General features: G+C 54.3%; 1 protein-coding gene across 5 annotated transcripts; it reads left to right on the top strand.

The window, feature by feature from the left end:
- Positions 1 to 19: 19 nt before the first annotated feature.
- CUL7 (cullin 7) lies at positions 20 to 17,051 on the top strand. 5 transcript variants are annotated; one of them, XM_058432059.1, is made up of 26 exons: positions 20 to 425; positions 1,413 to 2,096; positions 2,445 to 2,596; positions 2,738 to 3,238; positions 3,784 to 3,922; positions 4,023 to 4,219; positions 4,520 to 4,775; positions 5,508 to 5,745; positions 5,824 to 5,929; positions 6,963 to 7,190; positions 7,469 to 7,559; positions 7,663 to 7,834; positions 7,980 to 8,085; positions 8,400 to 8,495; positions 8,683 to 8,858; positions 9,203 to 9,336; positions 10,772 to 10,954; positions 11,222 to 11,328; positions 11,418 to 11,600; positions 13,568 to 13,728; positions 13,897 to 14,113; positions 14,216 to 14,477; positions 15,652 to 15,797; positions 15,947 to 16,073; positions 16,167 to 16,372; positions 16,628 to 17,051. In XM_058432059.1, the coding sequence occupies exons 1-26, from the start codon at positions 350 to 352 to the stop codon at positions 16,949 to 16,951; spliced, it is 5,268 nt and encodes a 1,755-aa protein (XP_058288042.1). In that variant the 5' UTR covers positions 20 to 349; the 3' UTR covers positions 16,952 to 17,051. The 5 variants fall into 5 exon arrangements, with proteins under 5 accessions (XP_058288042.1, XP_058288043.1, XP_031997570.1 ...); XM_058432060.1 differs by having other exon boundaries at positions 20 to 503; XM_032141679.2 differs by lacking the exon at positions 20 to 425 and adding an exon at positions 506 to 592.
- The last annotated feature ends 3,890 nt before the right edge of the window (positions 17,052 to 20,941 follow it).

The following is a 20,941-nucleotide window of genomic DNA, read 5'->3' as shown; positions in this document are numbered from 1 at the left end:
TAATCTGTTGATGTTTTTGGGGTTTTTTTGTTTTTGCGGGGGAGGGGATGGTACAGACTAAACGTGGGGAAAAGAAGTAAAAAGTGTGGAAGAGAAAGTACAGGACACTGGGTCTGTCCCCACCCCAATTCCCTTACAGGTAATGGAGCCGGGAATGGAAATAAATGACGTCCAAGGCCTTTTCCAGTTCTGACTTTGGGAAACGGGGAGGGCACTTCCGCAGGAGGGAGGACAAAAGGAAGAGGAAAGGGCGGCGCAGAGAAGGAGGTGCTGCGTCGCCAAGGTGGCACCCGCGGCTCCGCCCCAGCGCTCTCCCAGGGCCCCTAGCTTTCCGCTGGGTCCGGCGGAAATGAGCCGTGGCTTTTGGCTGGCGGAGCCGCTGGCAGGGACCGGGCCCCACCCGGGTAGAGCTCTGTTCCGCAAAGGTACTCACGCGGGTGCAGCTCTGTTCCGCAAAGGCGCGTCCCCTCGTCTCTCCGTCTCGACACCCTCGCGGGGCCCAGGTGGGGCCCAAGTCGCCGCCAGCGTCTGTGCCGCGTCCCTTGCTCTGTGAAGGACAGGCCTTGCGCCAGGACCCCAGTGGACTTCTGAGGTGGCCAGAGCCCCACCGCGGCCCCTTGCTTCTCCCCTGCCCATTTGCCCATCGAGCCTCGCCCTCACCCAATCTCGGTCCCCCATCCTACCGTGCCTCGGGGTTCTAGCTTATGGGCCCTAATGCCCCCTCCCCTACCTTACCGCGCGCCCCTGGCTTCTCCGGTCTCCAACCTCGTTCCCCCAAGCCCCTCACCTACCTGGTCTGTGCACCCTGCCCTGGGTCTCGCGGCGCCCCCACCAGCCCTCTTGTTCCAGTTGCTCTAGTCGGAGACGCCTCCAACCCACCAGTGCCTCCTCCTAGTCCATCGCGCCTTGCCCTCCCACTCCACCACCAGTTCTCAGGTCTCTTAACTCTGCGATCTCGGGACTCTTAACTCGGGTCTCACACTCCCATGCTCCAATCCTTAGAGACAGCACCCCTTTTCACACACACTCACAATCTCCCTCCCAAACATACCCCTCTGGGTTTCACATACCCCATGGGTTGTGGCCTGTTCCAAGGCCTTGGGATTCACTTGTAACTCCAAGGCTGCCCTGCCCCCACTAGTCCGCCCACTGTTCTAAACCAACCCACTCCAGGCCGCAGGGTCTTGGGGACCTTTTAGCCCCCAAATTTTGTGTTCTTTCACAACAAACACCCCAGTGTTCTCTGCTTAGGCCTGCCCCCACCCGGCGTGCAGCATGGAACTCCTGGGCCTGGCTTTACCCCACCCCGCCTGACAGCTGTTGCCATTTGCTTCCCTACCTCCTGGATATCTTTGATTTTCTGACCTCTCCTTACTCTAGCTTGTTTCTTCTCTTTTCCTTGTGTGCTCCAGGTGCCAGGATGGTGGGGGAACTCCGCTACAGGGAATTCAGGGTGCCCCTGGGGCCCGGCTTACATGCCTATCCTGATGAGCTGATCCGCCAGCGAGTGGGCCATGATGGGCATCCTGAGTACCAGATCCGTTGGCTCATCCTGCGGCGTGGCGATGAGGGGGACGGAGGCTCTGGCCAAGTGGACTGCAAGGCTGAGCACATCCTGCTGTGGATGTCCAAGGATGAGATCTATGCCAACTGCCACAAGATGCTGGGCGAGGATGGCCAGGTCATCGGGCCCTCCCAGCAGTCTGCAGGGGATGTTGGGGCCCTGGACAAATCTGTGCTGGAGGAGATGGAAACCGATGTGAAGTCCCTCATTCAGAGAGCCCTTCGGCAGCTGGAGGAGTGTGTGGGCACCATCCCTCCTGCTCCTCTACTTCACACCGTCCACGTGCTCAGCGCCTATGCCAGCATTGAGCCCCTCACTGGGGTATTCAAGGACCCAAGGGTCCTGGACTTGCTCATGCACATGTTGAGTAGTCCCGATTATCAAATTCGCTGGAGTGCAGGCCGGATGATACAAGCCCTATCCTCCCATGACGCTGGTGAGGGGCAGTGTGGGGAGGAAGGGAAAGCAGGAGAAGGGCTGGGTCGGCTCAGGGACTCACAGGACACTGTGGCAGGAGCCTCTGATCTCATCAGTACGTAAATGATTCTGTTGCCCTTCTCTTAGAGCTGGAAGGAAAGGAGGTGGGAATGGGAGTGAGGGTGGGGTTATCTGCCAAAAGAGGAAAGACTGTCTTCAAGAACCTCATATTAATTAGTTGCTTTTTATGCAAAGGAAGAATTTAGAATCTAGACTATTGTAGATCGTGTTTATGTGCGTGTGTGTGTGTATGCGTATAAGTTAGCAAATTTTAGCTTTTGAAGCAAATCAGTTCTTTCCCGTTGTGTGGTGGCAAAAGGATTGGATTGAAAGAGTAGAGGGTCTAAGATTTCTAGGAAGGGTGAGATTAGGGAGAAGTTACCGATTGGGGTGTGGGTTACAGGGACCCGGACTCAGATCCTTCTGTCACTGAGCCAACAAGAAGCCATTGAGAAACACCTGGATTTTGACAGCCGCTGTGCTCTGCTAGCACTGTTTGCACAGGCCACGCTCTCTGAACACCCCATGTCTTTCGAGGGCATTCAGCTACCACAGGTAACCTTTGGGGGTGTAAGGTGGGGGGATCTTGTGAACAAGATCTAGGGACTAGGCCTTTGCACCTATCTACAGAGGATGGTATGGAGAGGGGCTTAAACTGGGACAAGGTGGATATAGGCCAAAGGTTGTATCCCACAGGTCCCAGGAAGGGTGCTCTTCTCCCTGGTGAAGCGGTATTTGCATGTCACCTCGCTCCTGGATCAGCTGAACGACAGTGCTGCAGAGCCAGGAGCCCAGAACACCTCTGCTCCTGAGGAGTTGAGTGGGGAGAGGGGTCAACTGGAGCTGGAGTTCAGTATGGCCATGGGCACCCTGATCTCAGAGCTGGTGCAAGCCATGCGCTGGGACCAGGCCTCAGACAGACCAAGGAGCTCAGCACGGTCCCCCGGTTCCATCTTCCAGCCTCAGCTGGCAGATGTGAGTCCAGGGCTCCCCGCCGCCCAGGCTCAGCCCTCCTTCAGGAGGTCAAGACGTTTTCGCCCTCGTTCTGAGTTCGCAAGTGGCAATACCTATGCCTTGTATGTGCGGGACACACTGCAGCCGGGGATGCGAGTGCGGATGCTGAATGATTATGAGGAGATCAGTGCCGGGGATGAGGGCGAGTTTCGGCAGAGCAACAACGGTGTGCCTCCTGTGCAGGTGAGTGGCACACGGTGGTGGGACGCTGTTGGGGGTCTGTTTGGGGTGGGGCAGAGCTGGGACTTCCATACGGGGGGGCTCCAGCAGGCCACCCAAAGAGAAAGGTTTCAGTAAGATTGGGATGGTGAAAAAGAGTCAGTAGTTGAGAAGGGGGCCATTCTGAGAGCTGGGAAAATCTGGGTTTAGGAGGCTGTGAAGTCAGGAAGACTCACACCCAGGAAAAAACTGATATAGCCAGACTCCTCCAAAGGTCAGGGTCAGGGAGATGGAGTGGTGGAGGCCAGAAGGAAGTGTGGGGGCATAAGCCATGAAAGGTAGGGTGAGAGGAGAGACAGGCCCATCCCCCAAAGGAGAAGGCATCCTTTGTGTGTGTGTGTGTGTGTGTGTGTGTGTTTGTATTCTCCATATGCTGCTGTTTTGTTATGTGGAGGTTTTTCTAAAACCTGGCCAGGTGGTCACCCTGAGGGCTATAAGTCCTCAGTACTGGGCCACAGCCAGTCATTTGTGAGTCCTCCCTTCCCTCTCTTTCTTTCCCTATCCTCCAGGTATTGTGGGAGTCAACAGGCCGCACCTATTGGGTGCACTGGCACATGCTGGAGATCTTGGGCTTTGAGGAAGACATTGAGGACATGGTTGAGGCTGATGAGTACCAAGGGGCAGTGGCCAGTAGAGTCCTGGGTAGAGGTGAGCTCAGGGAGGAAGCAAGGGTCAGCTCTGAGCAGAGGAACGGTGGTCCTGCTGAGTTGCTAGTGACATCCTTGTGCCTCTCGGCCCATTTCCACAGCCCTGCCTGCCTGGCGCTGGAGGCCCATGACAGAACTCTATGCTGTGCCTTACGTGCTGCCTGAGGATGAGGACACTGAGGAGTGTGAACATCTGACCCTGGCTGAGTGGTGGGAACTCCTCTTCTTCATCAAGAAGCTGGATGGACCTGACCATCAGGAGGTTCTCCAGATCCTCCAGGAGAACCTAGATGGGGAGGTAGAGCCAGCCTGGAGACACTCAGAGGTTGGAGGGCTCTATTGCAAGGGCTGGACTGTATAGAGCATTTGGAAGGCTCAGGATGAAAAGTGGAGGTCAGAGAGTGGAAGGGGCTGCATAGGAGGGGTCTGGAATTTTCAGAGGTGGGAGGGTGAGCTGTTTGGGAGGAGCCAGCTGCCAGCCGTGAGAGGATCAGGATGGAGGGTATGTGTGCAGAGAGACCCCCACCCCTACCAAGTGCTCCCTGGGGCCTCTGTGTCGGCAGGGCTGTCTGCAGTGAGAGCTTCTCCTTGATGGCAGATTCTGGATGATGAGATCCTAGCTGAACTGGCTGTGCCCATAGAATTGGCCCAGGACTTGCTGCTGACTCTGCCACGGCGACTCAATGACAGTGCCCTGAGGGACCTGATCAACTGCCATGTCTACAAGAAGTACGGGCCTGAAGCCCTAGCAGGGAACCCAGCCTACCCATCCCTTCTAGAAGCCCAAGAAGATGTCCTCCTGCTGGAAGCTCAGGCCCAGGCTAAGGACTCAGAAAATGCAGCCGAAGTGGAAGGTGGGTGCCAGACACAGCAGCTGAGCTGACACATCTTCAGGGCATTAGCACAGGAGAGATGTCTGTGCTGATTTTTATGCAATCCTTTCTGGAAGTGATGCCACCTTAGAATCTGCAACTTAGAGAGAAGCAACAAATGGAGAAGCAGGCATTGTGTTCCCTCAAAGAATGAAGGAAGATGTAAAGTTAGAAAATTGCGAGAGAATTTTGAAGACTTAAAAAAGCCCCTACATTTAGCTTTTTCTCTTGTACAGAAACATATTCCATGCTTTGAAATAAAGGGAAGTGCTCTCCTGTTTTCAGATGAAGCTACTTTGCTATTTTAAGAATATAAAGGCCGGGCGCGGTGGCTCATGCCTGTAATCCCAGCACTTTGGAAGGCCAAGGCAGGCGGATCATGAGGTCAGGAGATCGAGATCATCCTGCCTAACACGGTGAAACCCCGTCTCTACTAAAACTACAAAAAAGAAAAATTAGCCGGGCATGGTGGTGGGCACCTGTAGTCCCAGCTACTGGAGGCTGAGGCAGGAGAATGGCGTGAACCCAGGAGGCGGAGGTTGCAGTGAGCCGAGATCATGCTGACAGAGCGAGACTCCGTCTCAAAAAAAAAAAAAAAAAATTTAAAACATTTTTTAGGAGAAATTAGAGAAAAAGATTGAGAGTTATGAATCTATTTCTGAGCCTTCACATTACTAACAATGGCCAACTCCTGTGACTCTCCCCTTCCTGTAGCAAAAGAACCCCCATCTCAGAGTCCCAACACTCCCCTGCAGCGTCTGGTGGAGGGTTATGGTCCAGCTGTGAAAATCCTCCTGGATCTAGAGCAAGCCCTCAGCTCGGAGGGGACCCAGGAGAACAAGGTCAAGCCACTTCTGCTGCAGCTGCAGCGGCAGCCACAGCCCTTCCTGGCACTGATGCAGAGCCTGGACACTCCGGAGACTAACAGGACCCTGCACCTGACCGTGCTGAGGTGAGAGCATGGTGACAGGTGGGATCTCTGAGGGCAAAGGGGGTCCATGAGGCTGGCTGCACATTTCTCTGCCCCCAGAATCCTGAAGCAGCTGGTGGACTTCCCCGAGGCACTGCTGCTCCCCTGGCACGAGGCCGTGGATGCCTGCATGGCCTGCCTGCGGTCCCCAAACACTGATCGAGAGGTACCCCTGCCCTGCTCTGGGGAGAGGCTGGGGGAGAGGATAAAGGCAGCCACTGGCAAGGCACACCTGCTGGGCAAGGCTCTGGAGGGCGTGATAGAGCCTTTGGGCTCTTGGTTTGAGTTTCGCTTTTAAAATTGAATTTTATTTTTTTTAAATAGGTAATACATTCACATGGTTCACAAATCAAAACGCTCTAACAAGGTATACACTGAGAATTCTTGCTCTCACCCAAATCTCTGTTCTCCCAGTGTCCCCCACACACCCCTTACTGGTAACTACTTGTATTAATTTATGTATCTTTCTCGTGTTCCCTTATGCAAATATAAGCAAACCCAAATGTGTGATCTTGCCACTCTCTTTTTTACACAAAAGGATATGGAGATATTATTACATAAAACATTAAGAGCTTCAATAGCTCCATTTTTGGCTAGGCCTGTGGGAGAAAGGGGGATGAAGGAGGCAGAGGGCCCATCACATACCAGAGTCCCCTGCAAGAGCTACAGAGAAGTCCTGGGCACAGAAGGCTTCAGAAGGGCTCAGAGAACTAGGGTCATGGTGACAGTAGGTATTTGCAGTGTGGCTGTATTTTTGGCCATTACCTAGAATTTACTTTCTAAGGCAGGCTCATTGGGTATACACACAAACCCAGTCCCTGTCAGCCCCTTCCCGGCCATCCAGGTGTCTGTGCCTGAACATCTCAAAACAGCCCTACAACTGGTTTTTGGGACAGTGGGGCCTGGATGAAAGAACCCAGGGATGCTCTCTGCAGTTTTTGCCAATATAATCAGCAGCCTAGAACCCTAGAGTAGCAAGGCATCTTGTGCCCTTTTCCATTTTGGTTTGTCTTTGGTTCTCTAACCACCTGGCTCTTGTGTCTCCCCATCCCTGTCTTTTCACTTCCTCACTCTGCCTTGCTCACTGTAGCACCCCCAGCACCCAGTACACAGAGTACACGGTGGGTACCTGCTACTGCAGATGCGCTTGTGGCCCTCGCCCTGTCTTCATTCATCTCCTCCCTTATGTCCCCACCCAGGTGCTCCAGGAACTGATTTTCTTCCTGCACCGCCTGACCTCAGTGAGCAGGGACTATGCCGTGGTGCTGAATCAGCTGGGAGCAAGAGACGCCATCTCCAAGGCCCTGGAAAAGCACCTGGGAAAGCTGGAGCTGGCTCAGGAGCTGCGGGACATGGTGTTCAAGTGTGAGAAGCACGCCCACCTCTACCGCAAACTCATCACCAACATCCTGGGAGGCAGCATCCAGGTCAGGAGGAAGGGGAGCTTGTGGGCTTAGAGTGGCATCAGAATATGAAACCCCAGCAGTGGCGGGTAAGGGCTGTGTTCCCATGGCTGGGAACAACAGGTGACTCTAGTGACCCTGGGACATTTGTTCCCCTGCCCCTCTTCCCCATCTGGGCCTGCTCTGCTGGTGCTGTAGAGGAAGTCCCACTGCTGCTTGGTCTATCCTTCATCCGTGTTTCCATGTGTCTCTCCGTGTTCCTCCTGCCCCTGTGCCCCTTCTCTCTGATTTTCCGGCTGCAGATGGTGCTGGGCCAGATCGAAGACCACAGACGAACCCACCGGCCCATCAACATCCCTTTCTTTGATGTGTTCCTCAGATACCTGTGCCAGGGTTCGTGCCTGTTGCCGTGTTGCCCCACCTCCCCACACCTATGTCTGTTTCCCCTCTACACCCGACCTGGCTGTGACCACCACCACTTCCCACTTGCCCCCAGGCTCCAGTGTGGAAGTGAAGGAGGACAAGTGCTGGGAGAAGATGGAGGTGTCCTCCAACCCGCACCGCGCCAGCAAGCTGACGGACCACAACCCCAAGACCTACTGGGAGTCCAACGGCAGCGCCGGCTCCCACCACATCACCCTGCACATGTGCCAGGGCATCCTCATCAGGTGACGCTCCCACGCGTGTGCTTTGCCACACACCTACGCTTTCCTGTGACGCCCCTGTGTTTGTTTTGGGGGAAGCACCACCCCCCTGGACTTGGCCATGGGCCCTGTCTACAAGTTCCAAATGGTTTTTCCTCCGCACTCCCAGGCAACTGACTCTGCTTGTGGCTAGCGAGGACTCGAGCTACATGCCGGCTCGAGTGGTGGTGTGCGGGGGTGATAGCACTAGCTCTCTTCACACGGAACTCAACTCGGTAGGACCCCAGGGCCATTAGCCATTACTCCACCCCTCACAGGATCTGCCCTCCTGCTTCGATCTGGCCCTATCCTACTTTTTTCTACTCCCACCTGTCTTGAGCCCCGCAGAAAGTAGTGTCCTTTATCCCTGTACTTGTGCCACCAGGCCCTGAACAATGAGGGTGGCATGAGGACAGCTTTGTCAGGACCCTACACATCCCAGGGCTGGGGAAGGGAGGGAAACAGTGAGGGGACTGGAGCCTAGAGCCAACTCAGCTCAGCACTCCCATCTGCACATGTGGAGGTGACAGCCTTCTCTGCCCCCTGCCAGGTGAATGTGATGCCCTCTGCCAGCCGGGTGATCCTCCTGGAGAACCTGACCCGCTTCTGGCCCATCATCCAGATCCGCATAAAGCGCTGCCAGCAGGTGGGGCCAGGGATGTGGGGTGTGGCCCTGGGTAGGGGGCTCTGAGCCCCATAAACGGGCAGATCTTGAGCCAGAGGACCAGCCTGGGTCTCCAGCAGCTCCAGGGATGAGGTTCGAGGGTGTAGCTGACCCCAGCCCATCCCAAGGAGGTGTGGGGCGAGTGAAGATAGTCCTGTGTGTGTTTCAGGGTGGCATTGATACGCGCATTCGGGGGTTAGAGATCCTAGGCCCCAAGCCCACGTTCTGGCCAGTGTTCCGGGAGCAGCTGTGTCGTCACACACGCCTCTTCTACATGATTCGGGCGCAGGCCTGGAGCCAGGACATGGCAGAGGACCGCAGGAGCCTCCTGCACCTGAGTTCTAGGTGTGTGAGAGTGTGCGTGTATGCTTGTGTCTGTGAGAAGGGCAAGGCTGTTGCAAACAGCTGGCCGGCAGGGGGTCCATGGAAGCTGTGAGATGGAGGTTTAATATGTGTGGGGAGGGGGCTGGAGTGTTCTGACCTGTGGGAGGGGAAGAAAGGATAAAGAGAAAAGATTTCTCCAGTGGGCTGGGAATGGGATATACCAGTTAGCACAGGGCAGTTCTGAAGTACCAGGGGGGCCTTCGGTTTGGGTGTTGGGGGTTAGCTGGCAGTCTTAGGAAGGGTGGACACTGAGATAACATACGCCTCAAGCCCCTGACACCTTCCTCCTCCATTCTTACCCCCAGACTCAATGGGGCTCTGCGCCAGGAGCAGAATTTTGCTGACCGCTTCCTCCCTGATGACGAGGCTGCCCAAGCTCTGGGCAAGACCTGCTGGGAGGCCCTGGTCAGCCCTGTGGTGCAGAACATCACCTCCCCTGGTAACTATCCTGACGTCTGGACCCATTACTATCTCAGGGCTTGGCTCCGCTAATTAGCTCCTTCTTGCTCTACCCTAGAACCACCTGGATTATGTCTTGGCCCTTTTGGCACCAGCATTTGTAATCCCAGTGCTGTCTTCTCACAGCCCAGGGGATGCCCCCTTTCCCATGTCTCTCAAGCGTCAGGGGACACCATAAGTGCAGGAGGTGCCTTGTTACCCCACTCCCTTTATCATTCTTCTTCTTTTTTTTTTTTTTGAGACAGAGTTTCGCTCTTGTTACCCATGCTGGAATGCAATGGCATGATCTCGGCTCACTGCAACCTCTGCCTCCCAGGTTCAGGCAATTCTCCTGCCTCAGCCTCCCAAGTAGCTGGGATTACAGGCATGCGCCACCATGCCTGGCTAATTTTATTTTATTTTATTCTATTTTTTTGAGACAGAGTTTCGCTTTTGTTGCCTAGACTGGAGTGCAATGGCGTGGTCTCGGCTCACTGCAACCTCCGCCTGCAGGGTTCAAGTGATTCTCCTGCCTCAGCCTCCCAAATAGCTGGGATTACAGGCATGGGCCACCATGCCCAGCTAATTTTTTTTTTTTTTTTTGTGACGGAGTCTTGCTCTGTCCCCCAGGCTGGAGTGCAGTGGCACAATCTCGGCTCACTGCAAGCTCTGCCTCCCGGGTTCACGCCATTCTCCTGCCTCAGCCTCCCGAGTAGCTGGGACTACAGGCGCCCGCCACCACGCCCGGCTAATTTTTTGTATTTTTAGTAGAGACGGGGTTTCACCGTGTTAGCCAGGATGGTCTCGATCTCCTGACCTCGTGATCCGCCCGCCTCGGCCTCCCAAAGTGCTGGGATTACAGGCTTGAGCCACTGCGCCCAGCCTGCCCAGCTAATTTTGTACTTTTAGTAGAGAAGGGGTTTCTCCACGTTGGTCAGGCTGGTCTCGAACTCCCAGTCTCAGGTGATCCACCCACCTCAATCTCCCGAAGTGCTGGGATTACAGGCATGAGCCACCGCGCCTGACCCACACCTGGCTAATTTTATATTTTTAGTAGAGATGGGGTTTCTCCATGTTGGTCAGGCTGATCTCGAACTCCCGACCTCAGGTGATCCACCCACCTCAGCCTCCCAAAGTGTTGGGATTACAGGCATGAGCCACCGCGCCTGGCCTTTTCTATTTTTTTATGTTTATTTCTTATTTTTAAAGGTGGGGTCCTGCTATGTTGACCAGGCCGGTCTCGAACTCCTGCCTCAAGCGATCCTCTCATCTCAGCCTCCCAAAGTGCTGGGATTACAGGCATAAACCACCCTACCTGGCCCCCTCCCTTGTATCATTCCGTCCAGTTGCTCTATCTCCACATTCCTGTTCAGCCCAACCTCTCCCACCTCCCTGCAGACATGGCTGTGCCTTGATTTGTTTATCTCACCCTCTAGATGAGGATGGCATTAGCCCCCTGGGTTGGCTGCTGGACCAGTACCTGGAGTGTCAGGAAGCTGTCTTCAACCCCCAGAGCCGCGGCCCAGCTTTCTTCTCGCGGGTGCGCCGTCTCACTCACCTGCTGGTGCATGTCGAGCCCTGCGAGGCACCTCCTCCTGTGGCGGCCACTCCTCGACCCAGTGAGTAGTGGAGATTCAGGTGGGGAGCTCTAGTCAGGAGCATTTTCCTGGGCCCCACGTGTACACCACAGGCTTCTGTCCATCCCCATCCTTCCCCTCCCTATGGACTCAGCCTGTTCATCTTCCAGGTTTGTGTCACCTCCATCCATGAACATCATTTTGGGTGGCAGCATGTCAGGAAAGGCCTCAGGGAACCCCCTTGGATGGGGACTTGGGAGTGGAGGGGCTGCCCCCTCCTTGCCTCTGCCACTTTCCTGGTCTCCACAGAAGGCAGAAACAGAAGCCACGACTGGAGCTCCTTGGCTACCCGGGGCCTTCCAAGCAGCATCATGAGAAACCTGACACGCTGTTGGCGGGCCGTGGTGGAGAAGCAGGTGGGCAGGAGCAGGCCTGGGGGAGAGAGGGGACACCATAATGGTGGCACGTTGGGTTGTATCTTCATGCTCCTGCCCCTTCCTTCCAGGTGAACAATTTTCTGACCTCATCCTGGCGGGATGATGACTTTGTGCCACGCTACTGTGAGCACTTTAATATTCTGCAGAACTCAAGCTCTGAACTGTTTGGGCCTCGGGCAGCCTTCTTGCTGGCGCTGCAAAATGGCTGTGCGGGAGCCTTGCTGAAGCTCCCTTTTCTCAAAGCTGCCCACGTAAGCCTCTACCCTTGCCTCATCCTTGGGTCTCTTCCTACAAACTCTCCCTTCCTCACCTCCTTCAAATGACGCACCCTTCCATTCCCATTCTATGATGAACATATGTTAGTATATAGCCATGTTATAAGAAGTTTAAAAAATTGAAAAAGATAAATAATGGCCAGGTGTGGTGGCTCATGCCTGTAGTCCCAGCACTTTGGGAGGCCGAGGCAGGCAGATCACCTGAGGTCAGGAGTTTGAGGCCAGCCTGGCCAACATGGCCAAACCCCGTCTGTACTAAACATACAAAAATTAGCCAGGCATGGTGGCACATGCCTGTATTCCCAGCTACTTGGGAGGCTGAGGCAGAAGAATGGTTTGAACCCAGGAGGTGGAGGTTGCAGTTGCAGTCAGCCGAGATTGCACCACTGCACTCCAGCCTGGGTGACAGAGCTAGACTCATCAAAAAAAAAAAAAAAAACCACAATTGATGAGCATTTTAGCAAGAAGCACCCTGGAAAGCTGGGTACACAGCAGCAGAAGCATGAGTCTCCTTGTGTAGCCTCCAGTCCTAGTTTATCAGTGACACTGCATCAGGACCATCTTTGTGTAACTTACCTCTTTGTGTCTGTCTTTCTTTTTGTCTTTCTCCCTTCCTTCTTTCTTTTCTTCCTTCCTTCCTTCCTGCCTTCCTTCCTTCCCTCCTTCCCTCCCTCCCTCCCTCCTTCCTTCTCTATTTCTCTCTTTTCCTTCTCTTTCTTTCCTTCTTTCTTCTTCCTTTTTTTTTTTTGAGACGGAGTCTCGCTCTGTCACCCAGGCTGGAGTGCGGTGGCTCGATCTCAACTCACCACAACCTCCGCCTCCCAGGTTCAAGCGATTCTCCTGCCTCAACCTCTCGAGTAGCTGGGATTACAGGCACATGCTACCACCCCCAGCCAATTTTTGTATTTTTAGTAGAGACGGAGTTTCACCACATTGGTCAGGCTGGTCTCGAACTCCTGACCTCGTGATCCGCCCGCCTCAGCCTCCCAAAGTGTTGGGATTACAGGCATGAGCCACCTCTCCCTTCCTTTCCCCTTCCCTTCCCTTTCTTCCCCTCTTTTCCTCTCCTTTATCTTTCTCTCCCTTTCTTTCTTTTCTTTCTTTCTCTTTCTTTCCTTCTTTTTTTTTTTTTTTTGAGATGGAGTCTCGCTCTGTCGCCCAGGCTGGAGTGCAGTGGCGCAGTCTTGGCTCACTGCAAGCTCCGCCTCCCGGGTTCACGCCATTCTCCTTCCTCAGCCTCTCCGAGTAGCTGGGACTACAGGCGCCCGCCACCACGCCCGGCTAAGTTTTTGTATTTTCAGTAGAGACGGGGTTTCACCATGGTCTCGATCTCCTGACCTCGTGATCCACCCGCCTCGGCCTCCCAAAGTGCTGGGATTACAAGCGTGAGCCACCGCGCCCGGCTCTTTCCTTCTTTCTTAACAGGGTCTTACTGTCTCCCACACTGGGGTGCAGTGGTGCAGTCACAGCTCACTGCAGCCTCAACCTCTTGGGCTCAGGTGGTCCTCTCAGCCTTCTGGGTAGCTGGGACCATAGGCGTGTGCCACCATGCCCAGCTAATTTTTTCGTATTTTTAGTAGAGATGGAGTTTTGCCATGTTGCCCAGGCTGGTCTCCAACTCCAGGGTTCAAGCCATCTGCCTGTCTCGGCCTCCCAAAGTGCTGGAATTACAGGTGTGAACTGCGCCTGGCCTTATTTTCTCATTTTGAATGATTATTATTAGTTTGATTTTTTAGACACAATGTGAAAAGACACTTTCTATAATTGTTAATATTGCTAATTTGTACAATGGTTAATGATCTTATAAAATAGTTGTATGAAAGCACCAACCACCTTAGGAAGCTGCCAGCATTCATATCTACTTTCCAGACCCTCGTCCTTCCTCCCCACTTACCTTCTCTGCTCACTCATTCACGGCTTTCCTGTGCTCTGCCATTGCTCAGGTGAGTGAGCAGTTCGCCCGGCACATTGACCAGCAGATCCAGGGCAGCCGGATCGGTGGAGCCCAGGAAATGGAGAGGCTGGCACAGCTGCAGCAATGCCTGCAAGCTGTCCTGATTTTCTCCGGCCTGGAGATAGCCACCACCTTTGAGCATTATTACCAGTGAGTGTGGACCTAGGGAGCGGGAGCTGGCGGGAGGCAGGATGATGGTGGCAGAGCCAGCTCATGGGCCTGGAAGTCTGGGATAGAGGCAGGCTGGAGCCTTGGAGTGGGAGGCTGGGCCACACTGGTGCCTACACTGAGGCTTGGCCTGGGCTGCATGCACTGCAGGCACTACATGGCAGACCGTCTCCTGGGCGTGGTCTCGAGCTGGCTGGAGGGGGCCGTGCTGGAGCAGATTGGTCCCTGCTTCCCCAACCGCCTCCCCCAGCAGATGTTGCAGAGCCTGAGCACCTCTAAGGAGCTGCAGCGCCAGTTCCACGTCTACCAGCTCCAGCAGCTGGATCAGGAACTCCTAAAGCTGGAGGATACAGAGAAGAAAATACAGGTGAGTGCCTTGGAAGGGATGAGCAAATGAAGGGTAAGGGGAAGAGGGGCGTGGAGCAGACTGGAGGAGGCCATGGCATCTGGGAACCCTGTGCTCCTTCAGGTGGGCCATGGGGCCAGTGGCAAGAGCGAGAAGGAAGAGGAAGCTGGGGCAGCAGCAGCGGTGGATGTGGCGGAGGGAGAGGAGGAAGAGGAGGAGAATGAGGACCTCTACTATGAAGGGGCAATGCCAGAAGTGTCTGTGCTTGTCCTCTCCCGACACTGCTGGCCTGTTGCCTCAGTCTGCCACACACTGAACCCCAGAACCTGCCTGCCCTCATACCTGAGGGGCACTTTGAACAGATACTCCAACTTCTACAACAAGAGTGAGCAGCCAGACAGAGGGACTGGGGACTGGGGAGAGGGTGGGCTGCTAGGAAAGGACCTGGGGTTCGGGGCAGACCGTGATGTTGGGAGGCTTGATGTAAAAAGAGATTGTCTTTGGCTGGGCACGGTGCTCACGCCTGTAATCCCAGCACTTTGGGAGGCCGAGGCGGGCGGATCACTTGAGGTCAGGAGTTCAAGACCAGCCTTGGCCAACATGGTGAAACCCCATCTCTACTAAAAATACAAAAATTATCCGGGTGTGGTGGTGTGTGCCTGTAGTCCCAGCTACTCGGGAGGCTGAGGCAGGAGAATCGCTTCAACCCACAGGCGGATGTTGCAGTGAGCCGAGATCGTGCCACTGCACTCTAGCCTGGGCGACAGCGAGACTCCATCTCAAAAAAAAAAAAAAAAAAAAAAAGAGTTGGTCTTTTAATTTAAATTTTTAATTTTTGTTTTTACAGATTCAGGGAGAGATAGTCTTTAGGGATAAGAATTCCCTAGGCCATGGGAAAAACAGTGGTTTTGAGAAGAAAGGGCAGGAGCTTGGTGGCTGGGGGTGGCAGGTGCTGTCAGATACCTGATCCCCAGACCATTGCCTTTTCTGTTCTAAAATAAGACCCGGGAATCTCTTTGTGGGTGACAGGGAGGATGGAGGTAGGAGGTACCTGAGGCCACCAGATATGAGTAGGTGTCTGGTTCTTTTCTGGTCAGTCACCTGTCATCCTAAACTCCCCATTGGGGGCTGATCCCTGAGCTGGCAGCAACACAGGAGGGGGAAGAAGCTCAGACCTGTGGTCAGGGAGCCCCCTAACAGGGGAGACATTGTTTCCTGTCATAATATTCCAGCTTGATAAGAGCCCCAGTCCTTCCTCCCTTCATGGTTTTGTCTCCCTAAAAACACATGGGGCAATCCTCGAAGGCACTGATGAAAACCTGCTTGGCACCAGGCTAGGCATAGGATAGCTCCCAGATACCTGAGGCTTGCCATGGAGGCAGGCCCAGAGAAGGCTGAGATCTGGAAGCTCAGACCAGAAGCCCCATTGTCCATAAATGCTGGGGTCACACGCCCTGCAGAGATAAACAGAGCTTGACCAGCGTGCACCCTCCCTCCAACACCAACTCCCTCCTTTCATCTGCTCTTTGTCTCCCTCCCCCTTCCTGGTACATCTCCAGGTCAGAGCCACCCTGCCCTTGAGCGAGGCTCACAGAGGCGCCTGCAGTGGACGTGGCTGGGCTGGGCTGAGCTGCAGTTTGGGAACCAGACCCTGCATGTGTCCACCGTGCAGATGTGGCTACTGCTGTATCTCAACGACCTGAAGGTGGCCCAGCCCCGCTGCACCTCTTTCCTGTCTCCCACTTTGTCCCTTGCCTCTCTTCCCGAAACCTTGACTCCCTCTGCTTCTTCCCTCCATCCTCTTCTCTCCACTCCTTGGGGAGGCCCTGAATGTCTCTCATCTCTTCTCTGAAGGCGGTCTCTGTGGAGAGTCTGCTGGCGCTCTCAGGGCTCTCCGCAGACATGCTCAATCAGGCGATTGGGCCCCTCACCTCTTCAAGAGGCCCCCTGGACCTTCACGAGCAAAAGGATATACCAGGAGGTATGCACTTAGGGCCAGAGGGGCCTCTGCTCTGAGGCAGGGCCAGGCTCCTCGTGGGCTTTCCACTGAGTGAGTGATCAGCGTTTATTTCAGGGGTCCTCAAGATTCGAGATGGCAGCAAGGAACCCAGGTCGAGATGGGACATTGTGCGGCTCATCCCACCTCAGACGTACCTGCAAGCTGAGGGTGAAGAGGGCCGGAACTTGGAGAAGAGACGGAATCTTCTGAACTGCCTCATCGTCCGAATCCTCAAGGCCCATGGGGATGAGGGGCTGCACATTGACCAGCTTGTCTGTCTGGTAGGCAGGGGTGGGCACAATGGGTAACGGATCTTTGCTGGGGTTGCGGGAGCAGTCTACAGGACAAGGTGGGTCCACGTGTGGTGAAGCACCTGGTTCACTATGTAGCCTGTAGGAGTGTGAGGAGTGAGGTCGGGATGTACCTGGTGTCCTTGGGGCATCCTGTCCTAGCAGCTTGTGGTTGGAGTGGAAGCTCAAGCAAGGAGGGGTCAGCTGCCTCTAAACTACCGCTTCTCCCTTCCTCCCCCACACCAGGTGCTGGAGGCTTGGCAGAAGGGCCCGTGTCCTCCCAGGGGTTTGGTCAGCAGCCTTGGTAAGGGGTCTGCCTGCAGCAGCACTGACGTCCTCTCCTGCATCCTACACCTCCTGGGCAAGGGCACGCTGAGACGCCATGATGACCGGCCCCAGGTGCTGTCCTATGCAGTCCCTGTGACTGTCATGGAGCCTCACACTGAGTCCCTGAACCCAGGCTCCTCAGGCCCCAACCCACCCCTCACCTTCCATACCCTGCAGATTCGCTCCCGGGGTGTGCCCTATGCCTCCTGCACTGCCACCCAGAGCTTCTCTACCTTCCGGTAGCCCTAGACTTGGGGTCAGGGGAAGGTAGAGCTGGAGCTTTTACAGAAATAAAACCCAAGAATTTGATTATATGACGTGTGTGTTTGGCAACTGCTAGAGAGTTGAGTGGGGAGGTGGGAGGGCTTTCCTGGCTGGTGGGGAAGGAGCCCTTGGCACTGAGGCTGTCACTTGATATGCCAAGGGTCCTGTTAGGGTGAGGATGGTAGACTGGGAGAAAGGCAGAGGGAGTCAGGTGCGACTTAGCACCTCCTCTAGGCAGAGAGATTGAGAGGACCAGGCAGGATGATGGCACTCAGCCATCCTTCTCAGAGGGTGTGTGGTCAGAAGTGCTTTCATCTGGCAGGCTGGAGATCCAAGCCCAACTTGGCCACTCACCAGATGGTTTGTAACTTGGGCAGATTATTGAGCAGGGTTTAATTCTCATTTGTGGAACTGGCCCAGTCACGGTGGGACTCCGACAAGTAACAGGTATGGAAGCATTTGACGTGGTGAATGAAGGGATTGCCAGTGAGTCTCTATTTTGGCCACCATTGCCAGCAGTGAATGTGGTTCCTTGGTGCCTTCCCTAAGTAAGACTGACATGATGAAGGTGAGGTCAGTGACCCCTGTGGCCACTGCAGGCACCCAGCAACCTGAATGTGTATTCCATCTGATGGCATAGGCCCAGAAAGAACTGTTCTAGCACAGTTCTTACTTCCACAAGCTCCTCCGTTTTGCCCCTTTCTTCCCCTCCTGTGCCCCCACCCCTTCTCTGTCCCTGCAGAGCTGCACACACTGTCATCAAACTCCTACCCCTTGATTCTCAAAATGAGGGATTTGGAAGAACAAGAAAAAAGAAAGAAAGAAAGAAAAACTCCTACCCGTGCGGGCACAGCGCTATATGCACCTTTAGTCCCAGCTACTCGGGAAGCTGAGGCAGGAGGATCGCTTGAGCTCAGGAGTTCTGGGCTGCAGTGTGCTCTGCCATTCGGGCATCTGCACCAAGTTCAGCAACAATATGGTGAACTCCCAGGAGCAGGGGATCCCAGGTTGCCTAAGAAGGGGTGAACTGGCGGCTGGGCGTGGTAGCTCACGTCTGTAATCCCAGCACTTTGGGAGGCTGAAGTGGGCGGATCATGAGGTCAAGAGATTGAGACCATCCTGGCCAACATGATGAAACCCCATCTCTACTAAAAATACGAAAAATTAGACGGGCGTGGTGGCGGGCGCCTGTAGTCCCAGCTACTTGGGAGGCTGAGGCAGGAGAATTGCTTGAACCTGGGAGGCGGAGGTTGCAGTGAGCCGAGATCGCACCACTGCACTACAGCCTGGCAACAGAGCAAGAATCCATCTAGAAAGAAAGAGAGAGAGAGAAAGAAAGAGAAGGAAGAAGGGGAAGGAAGGAAGGAAGGAAGGGAAGGAAGGAAGGAAGGAAGGAAGGAAGGAAGGAAGGAAGAGGAAGGAAGAGAAAGGAAGGAAGGGGAAGGAAGGAAGGAAGAGGAAGGAAGGAAGGAAGGAAGGAAGGAACGAACGAACTGGCCCAGGTCAGAAAGAGAGCAGCTCAAAACTCCCATGCTGATTGATCAGTAGTGGGACTGTGCCTGTGAATACCCACTGCACTCCTGCCTAGGCGACAGAGACCCTGTCTCTATTTCAGAAAAGGCAAAAACTCCTGCCCCTAACTACCCCCATAGGCGAGCCTCTACCTGCTGCTGTTGGAGAGGTTTGCTTGTGCTACTATAATGGGCTCCATTGGCACCACCCCTGCTGAAGCAGGGCAGCTCAGGTCAGGCCAGGGGATCCTGTGCCAAAGGTGCAGCTCTGTGTCTTGGCAGGGCTACTGGGGAGGAGGAAAGGAGGGATGACCCAGGCATCCCGAGGCTCATAGCCCAGAGGTGACAGAAAAAGCTATGGAAAGAGGGGGAGGGGGATGAGGAAGAGTCAGGTGGTAAAGGAGGGCACTGAAGCCAGACAGAGAGAACTGAGTGCCACCAGGACTGAGATTTGGAGTCTAGGGGGAATAAAGGCTATGGCTTGTGGGAGAGTCAGGCTGCTCAGGATGAGGTTATAATACAGAGGGCAGAGGGGCCCCCTAGTGCTTGCTTTGCAGTATTGGTCCCATGGTGTTGGTGGCTCTCACAGCAGGGGCCAGCCTGCTGAGCAACAGCTGCCCTTTGGGGCAGAGTCCAGACAGGCAGCAGCAGCAGGCTGGGGCCACAGTGGGCCCAGGCACACTGGGGTTGCTGCAGCTGGTCACTTAGTGCCTCTTTACCTTGGTACCAGAGATTATAGGCTTTTATTGGCCCAGGCCCAATATTCTTGTGCTCGCTCTCAAGTGCCAGAGCTTTTTGCCCTTCTCTGGACTTTCTTGCTTTTTATAAGATTATCCTTCTCCACCAGAAACTCAAAGAAGCTTCCTGCTGTGGGGTCCAGTAGTCAGGCCAGCATGCAGTGCATACAGGGGCAGATGATAGGATTGACTTGCACTACAGCCCCGTTCTGCTACTGTCCCGAGGCCTCCCCATGGGCTGAGCTGTAGGCTATGCCTTGAACTTACTGCCCTCATCAGCCCCTGGGCATCCTACTCAGTCACCCTGCTGGTCTCCCATGGGGTACCTTCCTGCTCATCTGTGATGGAAAAAGTCTCCAGCAATAATTTTTTTTTTTTTAGACAGACTCTCACTGTCACCCAGGCTGGAGTGCAGTGGCACGACCTTGGCTCACTGCAACCTCCGCCTCCCAGTTTCAAGCGATTCTCCTGCCTCAGCTTCCCGAGTAACTGGGATTACAGGCACCCGCCACCACGCCCAGCTAATTTTTGTATTTTTAGTAGAGACAGGGTTTCACCATATTGGTCAGGCTGGTCTCAAACTCCTGACCTCAGGTGATCCAGCCGCCTCAGCCTCCCAAAGCACTGGCATTACAGGCATGAACCACTGCACCTGGCTTTTTTTTTTTTTTTTTTTCTCAGATGGAGTTTCACTCTTGTTGCCCAGGCTGGAGTGCAATGGTGCGATCTCGGCTCACTGCAACCTCTACCTCCGGGGTTCAAGCAATTCTCCTGCCTCAGCCTCCTGAGTAGCTGGGATTACAGGCATGCGCCACCACGCCCGGCTAATTTTGTATTTTCAGTAGAGATGGGGTTTCTCCATGTTGGTCAGGCTGGTTTCGAACTCCCGACCTCAGGTGATCCGCCCACCTGGGCCTCCCAAAGTCCTGGGATTACAGGTGTGAGCCACCACACCTAGCCTACAGCAATTCTTAAGGGAAGAACACACCAGCTTTGGCCTTGAAACGCTGCATGTCGCCATCTGCAGTGCAGCTCCTGTGTTGCCCTCCTCAGCACACATCTCACCCCACCCCAAGACTCGGGCCTGCTTGATTTGCCCAAATCCAGGTGAGAAGCTTTGACTTCAGGCACAGTCCAGCCTTCTGTCACCAGCCAGGAAGGACATGAACCTTTCTCTCACTCAAGGCCATCCATTCTAGAAGGCAGACAGTTGGCCTCATTTTTAAGATAACTCAGGGGACAGAAGTTCACTACCCTGAGCCCATTGTGAGGCCATCCTCACAGCCGTGACTCCTTATATTTCTACAGCTGGGTTGGGACCTTGGCTTGTCAAGACTAAGTAGTCAGCCCCCACCTCCCCAAAAACAAAACCAAGCAAAGACCACCTACCGATTCCATTTACATGAAATGTCCCAAATAGGCAAATCTATAAAGACAGAAAGTAGATGAGTGGTTGCCTAGGGCTGAGGAGATTGAGGATGACTGCTAAAGGGCATAGGGGTTTTTTTTGGGGGAGGTGTCAAAAATGTTCCAAAATTGTGGTTAATAGTTGCACAATTCTGTAAATTTACTAAAAAACACTGTATACTTTAAATGGGTAAACTGTATAGTTAAGTGAACTGTATCTCAATAAAACTATTACCAAAAACAAAAAACAAAAACCAACAGCTGAAGCTCAGAGCTTTCCAGTATCTCCCCTTGGTCCTTGTTGAAGGGGGAAA

Source organism: Hylobates moloch, unplaced genomic scaffold (genome assembly GCF_009828535.3).
Source record: "Hylobates moloch isolate HMO894 unplaced genomic scaffold, HMol_V3 SCAFFOLD_20, whole genome shotgun sequence".
NCBI lineage: Eukaryota > Metazoa > Chordata > Mammalia > Primates > Hylobatidae > Hylobates > Hylobates moloch.
This window is presented reverse-complemented; position numbering and strand designations above follow the sequence as displayed.

Excerpts from the sequence above, each read along its gene's own strand:
- CUL7 (XM_032141676.2), top strand. The coding sequence starts at position 705 with ATGGGCCCTAATGCCCCCTCCCCTACCTTACCGCGCGCCCCTGGCTTC. Across the intron at positions 9,337-10,771 it reads GCAGAACATCACCTCCCCTG|ATGAGGATGGCATTAGCCCC; the intron begins GTAACTATCCTG and ends CTCACCCTCTAG. Across the intron at positions 16,373-16,627 it reads TTGACCAGCTTGTCTGTCTG|GTGCTGGAGGCTTGGCAGAA; the intron begins GTAGGCAGGGGT and ends CCCCCACACCAG.